At 55.0% G+C, this 16,287-nt stretch overlaps 4 protein-coding genes across 4 annotated transcripts; 2 read left to right on the top strand and 2 right to left on the bottom strand.

Moving 5' to 3' along the window:
- Positions 1-823: 823 nt before the first annotated feature.
- Positions 824-3,459, bottom strand: MYCTH_2294835 (uncharacterized protein). Its single transcript, XM_003658673.1, has 5 exons — positions 3,184-3,459; positions 2,912-3,127; positions 2,745-2,848; positions 1,149-2,351; positions 824-1,093 (listed from the first exon to the last, which is right to left on the bottom strand). The coding sequence occupies exons 1-5, from the start codon at positions 3,253-3,255 to the stop codon at positions 925-927; spliced, it is 1,764 nt and encodes a 587-aa protein (XP_003658721.1). The 5' UTR covers positions 3,256-3,459; the 3' UTR covers positions 824-924.
- A 1,224-nt stretch (positions 3,460-4,683) lies between these two features.
- Positions 4,684-9,579, top strand: MYCTH_2294830 (uncharacterized protein). Its single transcript, XM_003658672.1, has 5 exons — positions 4,684-5,621; positions 5,674-6,972; positions 7,026-7,561; positions 7,616-7,835; positions 7,892-9,579. Exons 1-5 carry the CDS (start codon positions 4,981-4,983, stop codon positions 9,228-9,230), a joined length of 4,035 nt encoding a protein of 1,344 aa, XP_003658720.1. The 5' UTR covers positions 4,684-4,980; the 3' UTR covers positions 9,231-9,579.
- Positions 9,580-9,925: 346 nt separating this feature from the next.
- On the top strand, positions 9,926-12,204 carry MYCTH_2141471 (uncharacterized protein; the record flags this gene model as incomplete). The annotated part of the gene is made up of 4 exons (XM_003658671.1): positions 9,926-9,956; positions 10,052-10,083; positions 10,179-10,305; positions 10,461-12,204. The coding sequence occupies 4 exons, from the start codon at positions 9,926-9,928 to the stop codon at positions 11,753-11,755; spliced, it is 1,485 nt and encodes a 494-aa protein (XP_003658719.1). The 3' UTR covers positions 11,756-12,204.
- Positions 12,205-13,522: 1,318 nt separating this feature from the next.
- Positions 13,523-14,706, bottom strand: MYCTH_2114395 (uncharacterized protein; the record flags this gene model as incomplete). The annotated part of the gene is made up of 4 exons (XM_003658670.1): positions 13,523-13,873; positions 13,943-14,030; positions 14,121-14,470; positions 14,695-14,706. 4 exons carry the CDS (start codon positions 14,704-14,706, stop codon positions 13,523-13,525), a joined length of 801 nt encoding a protein of 266 aa, XP_003658718.1.
- Between the last annotated feature and the right edge of the window lie 1,581 nt (positions 14,707-16,287).

Genomic DNA, 16,287 nt, shown 5'->3' with positions numbered 1-16,287 from the left:
GTTCATTTAGGAGCGCCGTGATAGGGCAGCTTTGATATAACTACATTGACTCTAGTACTCTACATAGTAAGCACCAGTGTATCAGATCATGTGAAAACTCAATTCAAGAGGCGAGGAGAGCCATGAGTCAGACTTGTACGCAATCTCAAGGCTTGCTATTTCCGCGACATTGAAAATAGAAAGTAGTTTACGATCTCTGCGGTCTTCTGCCTCTTCATCAAACACTCTCATCAGCAGCCCTATCAAACCCGCCGCGCAGTGGCAAAATGCCACGAGCGCCGATATGTCAGCATGACCTGACACGGAAAGCCGAACTGGGCGGGCCGGCTCGCCCCCAATGAGTCCTTGACCCACCCCGGATTTGGAGGCCGAGAACCAGCATGGGTCACCCACAGGGAGTTGCATACCAAGTACGGAGTAGAACAAGCCATGCTGCACAGCAGCAGTGTAATAGTGTGCTTTGCAATGTATGTACTGTACCGTACCTGAGGATGTTGGTTGTTGTTATTGTCCAATGATACTGCTATATAGGTACGTCGGATATCAAACTCATATTGGAAACTGGCGTTGAAGTAAGGGGTTTCTTTGCTGAATCAATTTGTATTGATTGACCTGATTTATACGAAACAGATTATATTCAGATCGGAACAAAGAAAACAAGGAAATAAAACAGGAACACAAGAAAAAAAAGGGGACAAAACTTTGGGCCCAGAAGAGCATCATCAGAGGCCCAAGCACACGACTGACCAGCACCTTTTGCTCCTCGGAGTCAAATTACAGACAGATCTCTCACCGATGCCTAGCCAGGTAGATAGCTCCCCTGGCATGACACTCATCTTCCGAACGCGGACGGCCGACTATGCGGCGAAAGCTGTTGCTCACCGCGGACTTTCTCTCATGTGCCAGAACTCATTTCGAAACGGCTTATTCAAAGCTAGCGGGCCCTTGGGCATTAGGATCCGGGTCCATATGCAACTGGTAGTAGTTGTAGAACCGCCTCTCCGCTTTGGCACGGGTTGCCTCATCAAGGCCCGGAAGGCCAGCAGTTTCCTTCGACAGCTTCGCCTTGGTGATGGGGGAAATTGACTGGGGTCTGCATATCCAAGTCAGTGAGTTTCGCGCCGGACCACGAATGCTTCATCACATACCCAAAGAGCTCTCGGTCGATATGGAGGAACTCCTTCATGGCCTGCTTGCCCCCACGCTGTTGCAGGTAGGTCAGGTACACTTGACCGAGTTCCTGCTTGACGCCTGGCGAGAGACGGCTTTTGGTCCGCATCTCGGCAAAGACATTCTTGACCCGCTCGGCATGCTGCGCTTCCAGTTCCGCATTGGTCGGCTGCTCCAGCTCGAACTCGAGCCATTTCTGCCAGAAGTGACGACTATCGGCGTACCACTCCACATTCTTGGCGAAGGCTGTCCGTGCTTCTTCGACGGAGCCCTTGACCTTCCACAGCAGGAACGCCCATTCAGTGACCAACGCGGCTTTGGTGAAGATGTCAACGACGGGGGAGTCGATCTGAGCCTTGTACACCTCAATCGCTGCATCCAGCCCGCTCTGTCGCCGCTGTAGATTGGCCCACGAGACTATCGCCTCGACGCAATCTGGTAGCTTCGTGAGGATCGCCGCATGGATGTCCCGGGCCACGTCGACCCGGCCGCACATCTCCTCGAAATAAGCAAACTGGAGGCGGACACCAGGTCTGCTGATGGGAACAAACAGCGTGGTCGCGCGCAAGTAAATGTTTCGCACCTCTTCCTCCTTGTTATCCTGTGCCGACATCCACCTCGCGTACCGAAGCCAGAACTCGTCGTAGAGGGCGCAGGTGACAAGGCACCTCTCGTAGAGGCAAACGATCCTCTGATAGTTGCCCTCTGCTTCCTCAAAGTCGAGGTACTTCCGCCAGTTGGCCAGCTGGGAATGATCGAGCTCTGTGACGTGAAAATACGGCCGCTTAATCTCGGCCTCGTACGTCCACCGCTTGCTCGTCTCCTCCTGAGTGCGCTGGAAGATGAGGTAGAATGAGGCGTCGATCTTCGCCCGGATATCCCGCTCGATTTCCAGTTCGGTCTTTTGCACGCCAAACTGTGCGGCCTCAGCTTCCACTTCGGCGCGATACCGAGCCAACATGTCGGCCGCAACCAGTTCTTCTAGGGGTCGTGTGTGAGCCATCTGCCGGAAGCGTTCAAAGTAGCGAGCATATTGATGCATCGGGATGTGGATAACGCGGTTGAGAATCGCAAAAATCCTATCCTGCGCCTCCTGCCGCGTTTCGTATTCAAGGTACTTGTCCCAGAACGGGTGGGAGAGGAAGTCCAACCCGATATGCGAAGCTGCACGCTCAAACAGTCTGCGATCCGTGTCAGCAGCGAACGCATGCGGCGGGATGGGAAGGGGACGGGTTGGGAAGGGTGTGTAAATACAAGAGGGGACTTGTGTAAACGGTGCGATCCATCCAAAGAGGCCAATACTACATCTCCGGGGAACGTGCGAACGGGAAGTGAGCATGAGGCCACGACACACAGCATGTGATCTGCAGACCACAGCAGAGCCTGGTTAGAATTGTGAGAGAAGGATCCCAGTAGGGGGTGGCAGCCGCCTTTGGTATCTCTCACCATGTCCCGTACGGATGTATGCTTGGAGTCATTCTTGCGGTTCGACGGGCGGCGCGGGCCAGCCTCACAGGTTTGCTGCGGGTGAGGAGGTTATGGGGCAGGGAATGAAACGGTCCGCCTATACTTACTCTCTCACAAGGTGGGGGGTGTGAGTTGTTTCCATCTTGAAAGAACAATACTCGGTCCAGAGGTCGACAGAGTTGGTAATGCTAGCGCAACCTCTTTCATAGACCTATGGAACGCATCAGCCCCGTTGCGATTCTCCGGTAGCGGTAGGAGAAGCGGATTGCTCTACCATTTCGGCCGACTCGGGCCCTGAGATGTTGAATTCCAGGTCGGCATACTTCTTCCAGTAACCGAAGAGAAGCGGGAACTTGAGGAGAAAGCGGTCGTAAGAGTCGCGAAGCGTCGCCAAAGCCTGGGGACTGGAGTTGCGATTGAGGCCACCCTCGAGGCCTTCGCAGGCGCGAATCAGTTTCTCCCAATTCTCGAAGTTGTCCGGATCCGCCTCCTGGAAGAATGCAGAGTCAGTTGTCTGCGTGACAGACCCGTGGTTGGGCAACTTACCACATCGGCATTGAGGCGCTTAATCTCGGCATTCTCTTCGTCAGTCCCCCCAAAGTTGGTGAAGTCGCCCATCGTTGCGAGTCGTGGATCGGTAATGCTGCTTGGGCTAGTCCGCCTTGAATTCCAAACACAAATACACGGTTGCCGAGGAGAGAATATGACAATTATGAGTCGTTACGTAGGCTGGTGTCGAGGCGACGAAGCGAGAATGATCAATCGCCGAGCTGTGCAAGCGAGAGAATCAAGAGGCTGGAAGTTTAGGCTGGACGCAAAAAAGCGGCTGCAGCTGAAGGACCCACCGATGGTTCGCGCTGGCCACTTCTACCACCATGTGTATGGAGTATGTAATCCGTACAGTATAATTACCTTACATACGGAGTAGTACCTACTCCGTACGCGTGGTTACGGAGTGCGGTACTAAGTTTCGTCCACACTCCGTAACGAAGACTTGATATAGGGCCGAAGTGGGGCAGATTATATAATCATTCACGCACTTATATTGCCACTCTGAACGACTTTTTTGCGCTCTTCTTTTTTTCTCCCCAGGCTGATGATGATTCAATCAAGCAAGCATGATAGGAAGAGGCTGACTCCCCGGAAACGGGAAGCATGATCTCACTCTTGATTACATATCTGAAGCCTACCTGCGATTGGTTATGTTTTGGTGTTCTTACTACTACATGTTCTCTCTTCAACTGGGTGCAAGAAGATTTTGCGACATCATGGAGGGAAGTCTTGACGCTGTAGTTGTGGACATACTCGGTACAAACGCGGGAAGCACACTCGGACTATCCGCTGCTATTGTATTTTCAAGCTCTGAACCCATGAGACAATACGAACGCCCTGAATATGGACAGTTCTGGAGTACTCGCTGTTTTGCACATATCAGCAACCAGCTTTGCCTCTGCCCTCTATAATCTGCTTCTTCTTCGTCTTAGTTAATCTGTAGGAGCTCGAGATCTGGCCAGTCCTGCTCTCGCTGTACCGATGCATATTACTGCGACTCCTTGGGGTGGATTACTTCGAATCTGTGGTATTTGTTGGCTTAAACTCGACCCTCCACGTCTGAAACGCCTATCGTCTTGGTCCTGAGCGAGACGGTGGATCCGTCTTCGAGATCTGCAGAAAGCAAACGTAGAATGTACCGCACTTAACACGGTGCTGGAGAACTTCTGAAGTAGGTGCCCTGGTCAAAGCACCAGCAGTACGGAGTACCTAAAGGCATTACTTGTAATTTGGAGTTTCCGTGGGAGAGAACAAGAGCACCAAGTTAGACCACCTTCCAAGCACAATAAGTGCGTAGGAGGTTACCTGGATGACACCTACCTTACCTTACCTGTACGGAAAAGGTACTGTACAGTACATACCTGACCCATCTCTATCAGAAGCGCCAAAATGCCATACAGTAGTCCGTGCTCCGTACTCGTACTCTGCACAGTAAGTATATGAGCCCCACGTCCGCTCAGCCTGAGCAGGGGTTGGCTGACAGAACATGCAGCTGAAAGCGCCCAGCCGGCCGGACAGGCACGATTAGGCTGTAACTTGGACACCTTGGCAAGCTGTGTCCCTCAACACCATTCCAGCCTAGTTCGAGGTCGAGGGGTACCTCAAAACATCATCCAATATTTACCACCGGGGAAACGACCTTCCCAGTTCCCCACGAGTCTGCACCCAGTTCGGCGAGGCGTCAATTACTCTGAGCTCGCCATGACCTCTGCCTTGGGTTTCTCAGGCTGTTTCCGGACCATCTACCGCGCGGCCTTAGTGCCTTATTGCGACTGAGAGAAAGAGCAGAATATGGACTACAGCGCGCCCTCGGCAGCACTTTGGCCCGGCCAACCCCCGTCTCCCGAGAAGTCCAGCCAAATTCTCATCCGCGAATACCCTCACCGAGCTATTGCAATCGCTTCAAATTCTCACGCCTTGATCCTGCGACACAGCGCAACAGCAAGCGAAGGTTTTGGCAATGGGTTTCTTGCGTCAGTGTCATCGGGCCGCCAGCGGCCAGCTGCCTCTGACAGTAACGTTTCCAAGTGCATGGTGGAATTCTCTCCAACCTCGGGAAACTTGCTTAACGACTACCGCCCGCTAACGCCGCGACCGATTTACGGAACCCTGGGCCTGATATCGATTGAGCGGGATGTATTCCTCTGCGTCATAACCCAAGCGTCGCGGGTCGCAACGCTGCGCCCTGGCGAGACGGTGGAAAGAATAGAGGCTGTGCAGTTCTTCTGCCTCAATTCGTCCGAATACGATGATGTCGTTTCTCCCGATCCTTACGACGTGGACTCCGATGCGGCCTTGGGATACGGGCAAGGACTGAGCCGAAGAGAGACGCCAACGGAACAACACCCTTGCCAGGAGTTACAGAAACTCCTCGGGAACGGAACATTCTATTATAGTACCGACTTTGATGTCACGAACCGCATGCAAGATAGGTAGGGAACACAGCCTAGACAATCTCCGTCAACGGGCACTGACGGAACTTAGGCCGGCCGATGCTGCGGATTTTGACATAGACAACTTTGACGAATCATTTCTCTGGAATTCTTACATGATACAACCACTTGTGTTGTTTCGCTCTCGACTGCAGAAGGCGGAACGGGAGGCGCTGGATGCTTCGCGGATACTAACTTCTGCGATTCGCGGTTTCTGTAGGAGTTGGGCCATCCCACAGAGTGCAGCACCTCTTAGTGCTGCAAAGACGGGCCTGCCATCTTACTTGACTATCATATCGCGATTGTCATGTCGCAGAGCCGGCACGAGGTTCAACTCCCGGGGCATCGACGACGATGGGAACGTGGCCAATTTTGTCGAGACAGAGACAATTTATTGGAGTCCTTCCGGAGTTGTTTTCTCCTATGCTCAAGTGCGAGGCTCAGTACCCGTCTTCTGGGAGCAGGCTGCTGGTCTTCTACCCAACCAACAAAAAATCACCATCACCCGCTCTGCTGACGGGACTCAGCCAGCATTCGACAAACACTTCTCAGAGCTGGAACAAGCATATGGCGCCGTTCACGTTGTCAATCTTCTCAGTGCCACAAAACCCGGCGAGTATGAGCTCACCACTCTCTATCGACTCGGTATCCAAAACTGCCCTCTTAGCAGGCAAGTGGGCAACCAGTCTCGGGATCATGCGTTGCTCAGGGAGACCGAGTATGATTTCCATGCCGAGACCAAGGGCCCGCAGGGCTACGTCGCTGCCAACGAGATCCGTCGGTACATCGAACATTCAGCCGACGGATTTGCGTACTATCTTGCCCAAGAGTCGGATGATGGAGAGCAGCTTGGCGGCGGCTTAAACGGCCACAAGAAGGCCCGTTATGTTGTGGTGCTGCAGCAAGAAGGTGTCTTTAGGACCAATTGCCTTGACTGTCTAGACAGGACAAACCTCATTCAGACAATCATCTCACAAATGGCTGTGGAATCCTTCCTTGGCCACAGAGGGGAGAGAGCACCATCTGACTTCTGGTCTCGGCATGCCAACCTGTGGGCCGACAACGGCGACTCCCTGTCCAAGATTTATGCTGGAACCGGCGCCCTCAAGTCGTCATTCACCCGCACCGGCAAGATGTCTCTTGCTGGTGCCATTGCCGATGTCCGAAAGTCGGCCACCAGACTCTACTATAATAATTTTGCCGATAAAGCGCGGCAAATCACCATTGATACCTTGCTTGGGAGATTAGTCGGCCAGACCCCCGTCGTTCTCTTCGACCCTATCAGTGACTATGTGGCTGGCGAGCTGCAACGGCGGAGCACTGAGTTTTCCTCAAACGAGAAGATTCACATGTACGTGCTAACCAACGGGAGTGACCATCACGGGAAACGCTAACCCCTCTCAGCTTCGTGGGAACCTTCAACCTCAATGGGCGGACCGACGGCATCAACGAGGATCTGTCTCCCTGGCTCTGCCCCCCCGAATTGGGGTCTGTTCAGCCTGAAATCATCGCCATTGGATTTCAGGAGATCGTCGAGCTTAATCCACAGCAAATCATGAACAGCGACCCCTCGAGAAAACAACTGTGGGAGCGAGCCATCAAAAGCACGCTGGACCGTCACTATAACAGAGAAGGGGACGATAAGTACGTCTTGCTGCGGAGTGGTCAACTTGTTGGCGCTGCATTGTGCATCTTCGTGAAGGCTTCAGTCCTCCATAACATCAAGAACGTGGAAGGCAGCGTCAAGAAGACAGGGATGTCAGGCATGGCTGGCAACAAGGGGGCGGTTGCCATACGACTCGACTATGCAAACACCCCTATCTGCTTTGTGACGGCACATTTAGCAGCCGGTTTTGCCAACTATGAAGAAAGGAATAGAGACTACGCCACTATCGACCAAGGCCTCCACTTTCAGAGGAATAGAGGGATAGCGGACCACGGTAGGACATTTTTGGATGAAGAAGGCTGTTCTACTGATGCTAACAGCCACTTAGATTCTGTCATCTGGTTTGGCGACTTCAACTACCGGGTTGGACTTGGCCTCGAAGCAGCTAAAGATGCGGTGAAGAGGCGTGATCTCGATCGGCTGTTTGAAAATGATCAATTGAACCTGCAGATGGTGGCCGGACTGGCTTTTCGCTTTTATTCCGAGGCTCGGATCACATTCATGCCGACCTACAAATATGATATCGGAACCGATGAGTTTGACAGCTCGTAAGTGCTACCCTACCGATAGTTGGAAGCCTGTCGGCGCTGACAGCAGGTTCAAGCGAGAAAGCACGTATTCCGGCCTGGACCGACCGCATCTTGCGCAAGGGATCAAACCTGCGCCAGCTGGCTTACAACTCTGCGCCTCTCCGTTTCTCCGATCACAGGCCAGTTTACGCCCTTTTCGAGTGTACTGTCAACATCGTGAATGAAAAGCTGCGGGATAAAATCAGTCGAGAGGTCTACGACCGACGAAAAGCCGAAGTCGGGGGCGGTACGGCGAATTTAGCTCAAAATGAGTCGGATGACGAGGACCTGATAGGATACGATGCTATCGAGCCTGGTCTCCCGCCGGCGAGTTCCGACCGTCAGAAATGGTGGCTAGACAACGGAAAGATGGCGAAGTCTTCCATCAATCCGCCCAAACCAGACAATCCGGGCTCACAAATCATCCTGAACCCGAAGCGGCCGACCAACCCTTACGCCCCCACAGACGAGCCGGACTGGGTCAGCGTTCCTCGGTCCGAGTCTAGGTTGTCGTCGTTTTCTAGTATGTCAACTTCTCCATACGAACACGTCAACCATTCTACGCTACTCTCGTCTTCCGCATCGAGCTCGGCCCCGAGAAAGTTGCCACCTCCGTCCGAGCCGTCAGCGCTGTCAACCAAAGTAGGAAGGATGCAGATCAGCGAGGACAGCAAAAGCTTGCAGGGTGATGGGGCACCTCCGCCGCCGCCGCCACGAAGGCAGGCTACTATGGGCACTGGGCCGACGACCAGCCCCTCGCCTTCTTCCGTTCAGCCGAAGCGAAAACCGGTACATCAGGCAACACCGGCTCCGCCTGTTGGGCCAAAGCCAGGTGCACTTCAAGAGCAGCCGGCAAAGCAGAAGACCGCACCTCCAGTTGCGAAGAAGCCTGCTCATCTCGCCGCCCCGACCTCTTCAGCAAGCAGCGCCTCGCGCAGCTTCACCTCGGATGCGACCGTGAACGGTCTGAAAGGATCGGCAAGCGATCTCCTTCGACAGTCAGCAACTAACATGAACGGTTCGTTGTTTGAGCTGAGCCGTAGCAATACCTCCCCACCAGCAAGGGACGGCATCGAAAGGGGGCACACCCCGCCGCTACAGCCCTCCCGGCGGACAAACAGCAGCGCGGGCGGCGTTACGCCGAGCCGGATGGTGGCCGCGGGGGGAATTCCACTTGTTGGTTTAGCCGGGCCATCGGATCGGAAGCCACAGTTGCCAGCTAGGAAACCGACTACTCCTTCTTCAGCGGTCTCGATCCAAAAGCAGGCGCCGCCTCCTCCCCCAGCGCCGAGGAGAACGCCGGCGATTGATCTGTTGGGGGACGATGAGGCGATAGAGGTGAGCGGGTGGGAGGCTCTGAAACCTTCCTCTTAGGAAGAGCTTGAAGGTTTCTCAAGCATCTCGTTTGGTCGACGGCGTTTGGGGTCCGTTTGGGGTTTCTCCTAGAAGGCGCGCTGGCTGGTACCATCAAGAGCGCCCGGTTGTCTGGAAACGAGGCGTCGCGGTTCACAGTAGAAAGTTAAACAGATGGCTACAGAAAAGGTGCAATTCTAGAGTTGGCTTCTGGATGAGGTTCACGGCGAATGAATGAAGAGAAAGTCCCAGGAAATGGCTGCTTCACCCAAGTACATACATCACTTATGTATCGTACATATATATATATATATTATGCTCTGGGAATGAGCTGCAGCTTGTTCGCATTCGAGCTAATTCTTCGTCATACACTCTCACGGCCGAAATAGCCAGACAAGAAGCGCGTAAGATCGGCATAACGAATATCCTTCTAAATTTAAATCAGAAACTGCGTGCTGCAGTCGCCCCTTCGGTTTCTTCATATGTATTTTACCACCGAAAGCTTGGCTGGTGTCTGTAGGTTGCTGTACGGATTAGAAGAGCACCCTCCCTGCGCTGGGCCCGCGCGCTAGTCTACTAGTGGCCTGGGCGTCAACCCCAGGCCGGGGGTCACGAGCCCGCCAAGCAGCGCGGGTTGCCTGCCGGTTGCTGCAAGAGCTCTGGGATTGGAGGGGAAAACGCCCGGCCCCAACTGGGAATCGCCCAAACACATCGAAATGGAATGGTGCTTTTACCTGTACGGAAACTGTACGGAAACCATCCCATCCGCGATCTTTCAACCTTTGCAACATCCTGCGAACCGAACCAGAGAAAATTCGAAGAGACTATATAGGTTAATCCAGCGCAAGATCTCTACCCCGAATATCAACCTGCTGTGAGACATTGCTCGATTGGGATCTCGAGTGCGACAGAAGGCTATGGTTATCGATGCTGTTCCTTCCAGGTGACGCAACTCGGTGTTGTTCGCAGTGGAATAGCACAGAGGCTGGGGTTATCGGCGTCCGCCCCAAGACTGTCCTCGGGATCATTGGCTGGCTGAGGGATCGGCTAGTCTCGGACAGAAACTCGGGGCGCATTGCGTCGTGGGACAAGCCAGGTCAGTGCTACTTTTCTTTTTGAATTCTTTTTGCTGGTTTCGACCTCGCTGGCTGACACTCGAGCAAGTGCGTGTCTGATCTTGACACCCCTTGGAGGATCAAGGGGGTTGATGCCACACCTGCGACACCCCGGGTTATCCCCGCCCGCCATCAGTCCCCTACTACCTCGAAACCATGGATATCTCAAGCCATGCGTCTCCTCGAAGCCTGCCTAACCCGCAGAACCCAGCACCCCTCGCTCTGTCCGATTTCATTGCGCAGACAGCGCCATGCTCGGATGTGACAGGCCCTACGGACGAGCCGGCGATGTCCCGATCTGCGACGAGGCCATCAGGACCAGCAGACGAGCCCAAGCAGGCCCCAGTACGAGATGAAGCACGAGTGAAGACACCACAACAGCCACCGCACGAGATACAGCCCCAGGAAACAAAAGCACCGTCGTCAGCTCAGGAAGAAGACTCTCCACCGCCCACCGACTGGCTAGCAACCCGGCAGCAGCTCCTCTCACGAAGGAGTCAAGGTAAAAAGGCAGACTGGATTCGCGGCTGGAGCCAAGCAGTCAGCAGTCACGGCGATGAGACGTACTGCGCCTGCTCCAGATCCATCGAGAACGGTGCCGCGAACCACCGTGGTCGAAAGGCCAAAACTAGTGTCCAGCTGGCCGACAATGTGCGTGCCATTCTCCAACGAGCAGGTTCCCCTTCCTCAAACAGCAAAAGCAAGCTCGCCACTCCGTCCACACCAGAACCCCGAGAAGTGTGCCCCTACTGCAGTCGGCCCCCCTCTCCGCCACCCAGCTCGACTGCCGGCGGCCGCGGCAACTCCTCCAGCCGCGCAAGCTCCAAGCTGCACTCCCCAGGCAGCGCAGCCCGCGCCGTAGGCAAGCGCTTCAGCCGGTTGCTTATGCGCGTGCGCTGGCTGTCGTCCTCCCCACGCGCGAGCAAGAGCGCTACTGCGGCGGCGGCAGCACGCAACGCGCGCAACCCAGGAATCTGCTGCAGCAGCAGCGACAATGTTGTCTGGCCAGAGAACTGCCAGCCACTCTGGGTGACCACGCGGCAAGGGCAGAGCCGGTGTCTTGCCAGGCCAGCTAGCCAGCCTCTGTCAGCACCTGTCCAGGAAATGGGGGTGGGGATTATGGGGACACCGCAGAAGTCGAGAGGTTTGATGATGAGGAGACCGCGGCCGCTGCGTGAAGGGGGGTATTTTGCGAGGCGGCGACGGTCCTGGGCCAGGATATTGCCCGATATAAGCATACGGGGCGCCGGGGCACGGAGAAGGTTAGAAGCGCCGCTGTCGCCGTCGACGTCGTCGTCGTCATTGTCTGACCTGGCTGGGGTACTCGAATCGAACGGCGATCTGGCGAGACCCGGGCTGTCGAGGAGTATGTCCCGGCTCCAAAGGGCTGCCGCGCTCCTTCAGCGGACCACCGCGAGGTCGAAGGATTAGGGAGCTGGTCTGGTTGCGGCGTCGGTTGGTCGCCTCGTTGCGCTCGCAGGAGCGCGGGGTGGGGGGGCATCGCTCCTGAGCAGGACTCGGGGTACTCGGTCGAAGCGCTTGCTCGAGATGCCATTGGGGTGCTGCCTGGTCAAACAGCTGTAGAGAGCAACGTACCCCCACTTCGGTAGACCCCTTTAAGCGACGTAGGAAGGCGGACGACCACAAGCCGGGGGAATCAGACCAACATTGGATGATCACGATTTGCGTTGGATCCTACGGGATAGGATACCATCAAGGCCCTGCCAAGGAACTTTGGAGAGGACGCATATACGACACTAACGGCACGTTTCCCAGTTTCTTGCTGTACGCTGAGGCTAGCTCGATGAGGCAGCTCAACCCCGACGACACGAGACTTACGATCAGAGCAGCAGACGCCGGTAATCGATATCATTGCTAGCAGAAACACAAAGCTGACATGCCGTATGCGCTGATAGAAAGCAACCCAACCCGCCTTCTGCATGGGGTAGCGTTTCCACAACCTTGAAGGGCAGCAGAGTGGAACGCTCAGATCACCAGCAACCCCTTGTCGGCACAGCGAGAGACTGCGCGACTGCCAAAAACGTGGCTTTTGACACACATCTGCAGTTTGAAATTGCCTTGGCTGTACACGGACGCAACAGCATTCAAAAGACGATCAGGGCACCTTAACTCCCTCAAGGAGGCACGAGAGAGCCGGAGGGGGGAATCGCCTGGTTTCGTCTGGTATCAGATAGAATCAATAGGAAGTAATGGTATTGCTAATGAACAAAACTATCTTTGTGGCCTGTTCTTATTCATCTTGTGACCTATTCCACGCCCAGTTCGCATGTGTAGTGCGGTCCCTCTGGCCGTCTAGTCGCGAGGGGGTGAGGTGGGAGTGATGACACAAGCTTCTGCCCCTCGATGCCAAGGTTTTCCCCAAGGCTCGAGATTCTTTGTTTCATGCGCCGCCCAATGAGCACCAATGAGCCGGCATATCTGCCTCGTGATATGTTTCGCACTGACTATCGGACTGCGATAAACTGAGAGATAACGCGAGGCAGAGAAACACCATCCACCGTCTCTCTTAGAAATCAGCCCAACGAGCTTTCCCAACCCACTCTACCAGTAACAAAGGAACAAGAGACCACTTCACAGCAGACACACAAACTCATAGAGAGACGGGCTACCAGACTAGCCCAGCCCGAAGCAACGATTATCAATCCTAGCCCGGGGAGGGGCGAAGGGGGGGAAAGGTGCGGGGTAACACGTTCAGTAATAAGACCGGTTTAAGCCTTGGTTAAGTGGTGTATTGCAGCCGACCGCGGAGGACGGCAGATTTGGGGTGGATTTGGTCCACGCTTTCCCCATATAAGATGGGCGGGCAAGATGCCAGTCCTTTGGGGGGGGGTAGAGCAGCGGATTGAATAAGGAAAACGAGATAACAAAAAAAAGGGAGTAAAAAGCACCATGCCCTGCATTTTCAATTCCCACCTAACAACCAACTCCCTTGCGCAGTCCAGCCCTTTGCCTCGACCCATGTGCTGCCGCAGATCAGTCTACCAGCCAGCCCAGTCCTCAGACAACCAAGGCCCAATTTAAGACCAATAAACTCTGGTCCCGAGTCGGGCCATGTGGAATCCCGGGGGCGGCAATCAACCGTGCCCGGTCCCGGGCCCAACAAGATAGCAAGAGGGGTGCGCGACAAGAGGAAAAAAAAAGGCGGAGACAGGCGAGCAAGCAACAAGTCCGTTGCTTTTACGCCTGCTCGGGCGCAGGCTCCTCGGCCTGGCCGTCGGCCTCCTTGGGGGCGTCGGCCTTCTCCTCCCTGGGGGGCTCGACAGCGCCCTCGGGCTCGCCATTGTCGGACGAGGTCCAGAGGGTGAGGTTGTCGCGGAGCAGCTGCATGATGAGGGTGCTGTCGCGGTACGACTCCTCCGAGAGCGAGTCGAGCTCGGCGATCGCGTCGTCAAAGGCCTGCTTGGCCAGGTGGCAGGCGCGGTCGGGCGAGTTCAGAATCTCGTAGTAGAAGACCGAGAAGTTGAGGGCGAGGCCAAGACGGATTGGGTGGGTGGGGGTCAGCTCAGTCTGGGCGACATCGGTGGCGCTCTGAGCAAATCGAAAATTGTCAGTCGCTGCGAAGCACGTGCGTGATTGAAATTGGGGGAGGCTTCTCACCTTGTAAGCCTCGTGGGCAGCGGTCGCGGCAACCTTGCGCTTCTCGCCCGAGGCAAACTCGGCGAGATAGCGGTGATAGTCGCCCTTCCTACAAGCGAGGCAAAGTCAGTAAATGCGAGAAACGCAAAGATCCTCGCTAGGCGCAATAATGGAAATAATGGGAGCAGAGCGGACGCACATCTTGTGATAGAAGACCTTAGACTCCCCCGTGCTGGCGTTGGGGATCAGGGATTCGTCCAAGACCTCAAGGACATCCTGGCAGACCTTCTCCAGCTCATTCTCAATCTTCTGGCGGTATTCCCGGATGGTGGCAACGTGCTTCTCGGAGCCCTTAGACTCCTCCTTCTGCTCGATCGAGGAGATGATGCGCCAGCTGGCACGGCGGGTACCAACAACGTTCTTGTAGGCGACCGAGAGCAGGTTGCGCTCGTCAACACTCAGCTCGCCACCGAGCTTGGCAACCTCCTTCATGTACGTGACCATCTCATCGTAGCGCTCGGCCTGCTCGCAAAGGCGGGCGAGGAAGGTCTTGCTGTGATCCGAGGTCGGTCAGTTTACGACCTGGCGGGTGCTGTTGGGTACAAGAAACGCACCTTTCACGCTATTGAGGAGCATAAGCGGTTAGCGACCAACGCGCGATCAGAAAAAAAAAGTAGCCAGACAACAACACCAAAGGCAACGCTGTCTCTATCATGCGAGCCCTATCTCCGAGAGGGGGTAGAAAAAGCAGCTGTTGGCGGCCCAAGACGTACCTCATTTGCCATCTTGATGATTGTGTTGTGTGAAAGTCAACAAGGCTAGAGAAAAAGTTGGTTGGTTGAAGGAATGAGAAGCGGACGAGGAGTAAAAGGGTCGTGGGGACTCGCTGTGGTAAGGGAGAATTGTTTTGTTGTGTTTTGGATTGTGGTTGAAGTTGCAGGTGTTCAGGTGTTGAGCAAAGGGACTTTAGCGTAGGTCGACGGGCTCCCCCCTCACCGCGCTAGCAAGTGCCAGCCGGGCTTGGGGGACCCTGTTTTGCTTGCTGAGGTCGAATGATACCACGTTTTGCGCGCTAACACGTGACGCTGATGCCACCTTATTTCCCAGCGAAATGGGAGTCCCGCTCTAACAAAAGCCTCCTGGGGCTCTGAACCCCACAATCGGAACCGCTGTCTTTTGGCTTTCAACGCCCAAGTGGAGGTTGTCATTTTATGAAATTCATTCAGCTCTCTCCGCCTATGAGGCAAGGGACCTACCTAGCAACCAGGTTCATAATCTTGGTGCAACAGGGAGCTATAGCCGCTCAGTGCTCAAGACCACTGTTAACTTGCAGTGTGCGGTCTTTTTGTTTCCTCACAAGGCGCCATGTCATAGACCGTAAGGCAACAAACAGGCCCCCGAGAACGGTCAAGCGGCAGTGAGAATTTGTTCTCGACGGGGACCCGTCGGTTCTCGGCCAATCCATGCCACCCCGCCGCCATCTCGACTGTGCACATTGGCTATCCCAACCTGGGAGCACCACGCCCATTCGCCTCAACACAAGCAAAGGCGGCTGATGAGGGGCAGGCAGCCTGCACGTCACACCCGCAACGCAAACAACCAGCCAGACGCAAAAACTGCGTCTTCGCATTGACTCAGAGGAAACCCCTCCATCCGATCCGCAGCCTCATTTTTCAACATGGATCTCTTTTTTGTAGTTGTTGTGCAGACCACCGCCCATCCCACGCACTCTCATACATACCTTACTTACACAATGATAAACGCGCCGTCTCGTGCCATGTAGTCACGAGGCGTGGCTCCCGCGGCGCCCGGCTCTCCCCCTTTCTGGTCGAGCAGCCAAGCGGTCGACCATTCATCACATTTGGATGACCGTGAGTGGAGAGCGGTGACAGAAAAGAGGAGCCCCCACCAAATTGTCCGGATGGGTCCCTCATCTTTAACGGGTGGGGCAAGATGGACAGCGCACCATGGAAGCGGCTAGAATGCCGCGAGGAGGCTCATCACTGGTCCCTTCGCACACACACACACAAGTCTTAACCCAACTTCCAAACAGGGCCAGTGCGCGCGCGACCAAGCTTATCGCGTGCTCCTGCGGCAATTACGATTGACGGACGCGAAGGACCTCAAGCAGCAAGGCCGCTGCACAGCCTCACTTGAGTTACCCGGCGCTTGTTGTACTACACAGTACACTATTCTGCTCGGTCACCTTGTGGTTTTATCGCGTGGGCGAGCTCATCTCAAAATACAGGGTCCGCTCCTAGGGGGCTCTGCCTGCCCAATCGGGACACAGCGAACAGTTCCGGGCAAGTGATAATAGAGTCACGCGCCATCCCTGTGTAGACCTTGTAGACCCTTGGTACCTCTGA

Source organism: Thermothelomyces thermophilus, chromosome 1 (genome assembly GCF_000226095.1).
Source record: "Thermothelomyces thermophilus ATCC 42464 chromosome 1, complete sequence".
NCBI classification, from domain to species: domain Eukaryota; kingdom Fungi; phylum Ascomycota; class Sordariomycetes; order Sordariales; family Chaetomiaceae; genus Thermothelomyces; species Thermothelomyces thermophilus.
This window is presented reverse-complemented; position numbering and strand designations above follow the sequence as displayed.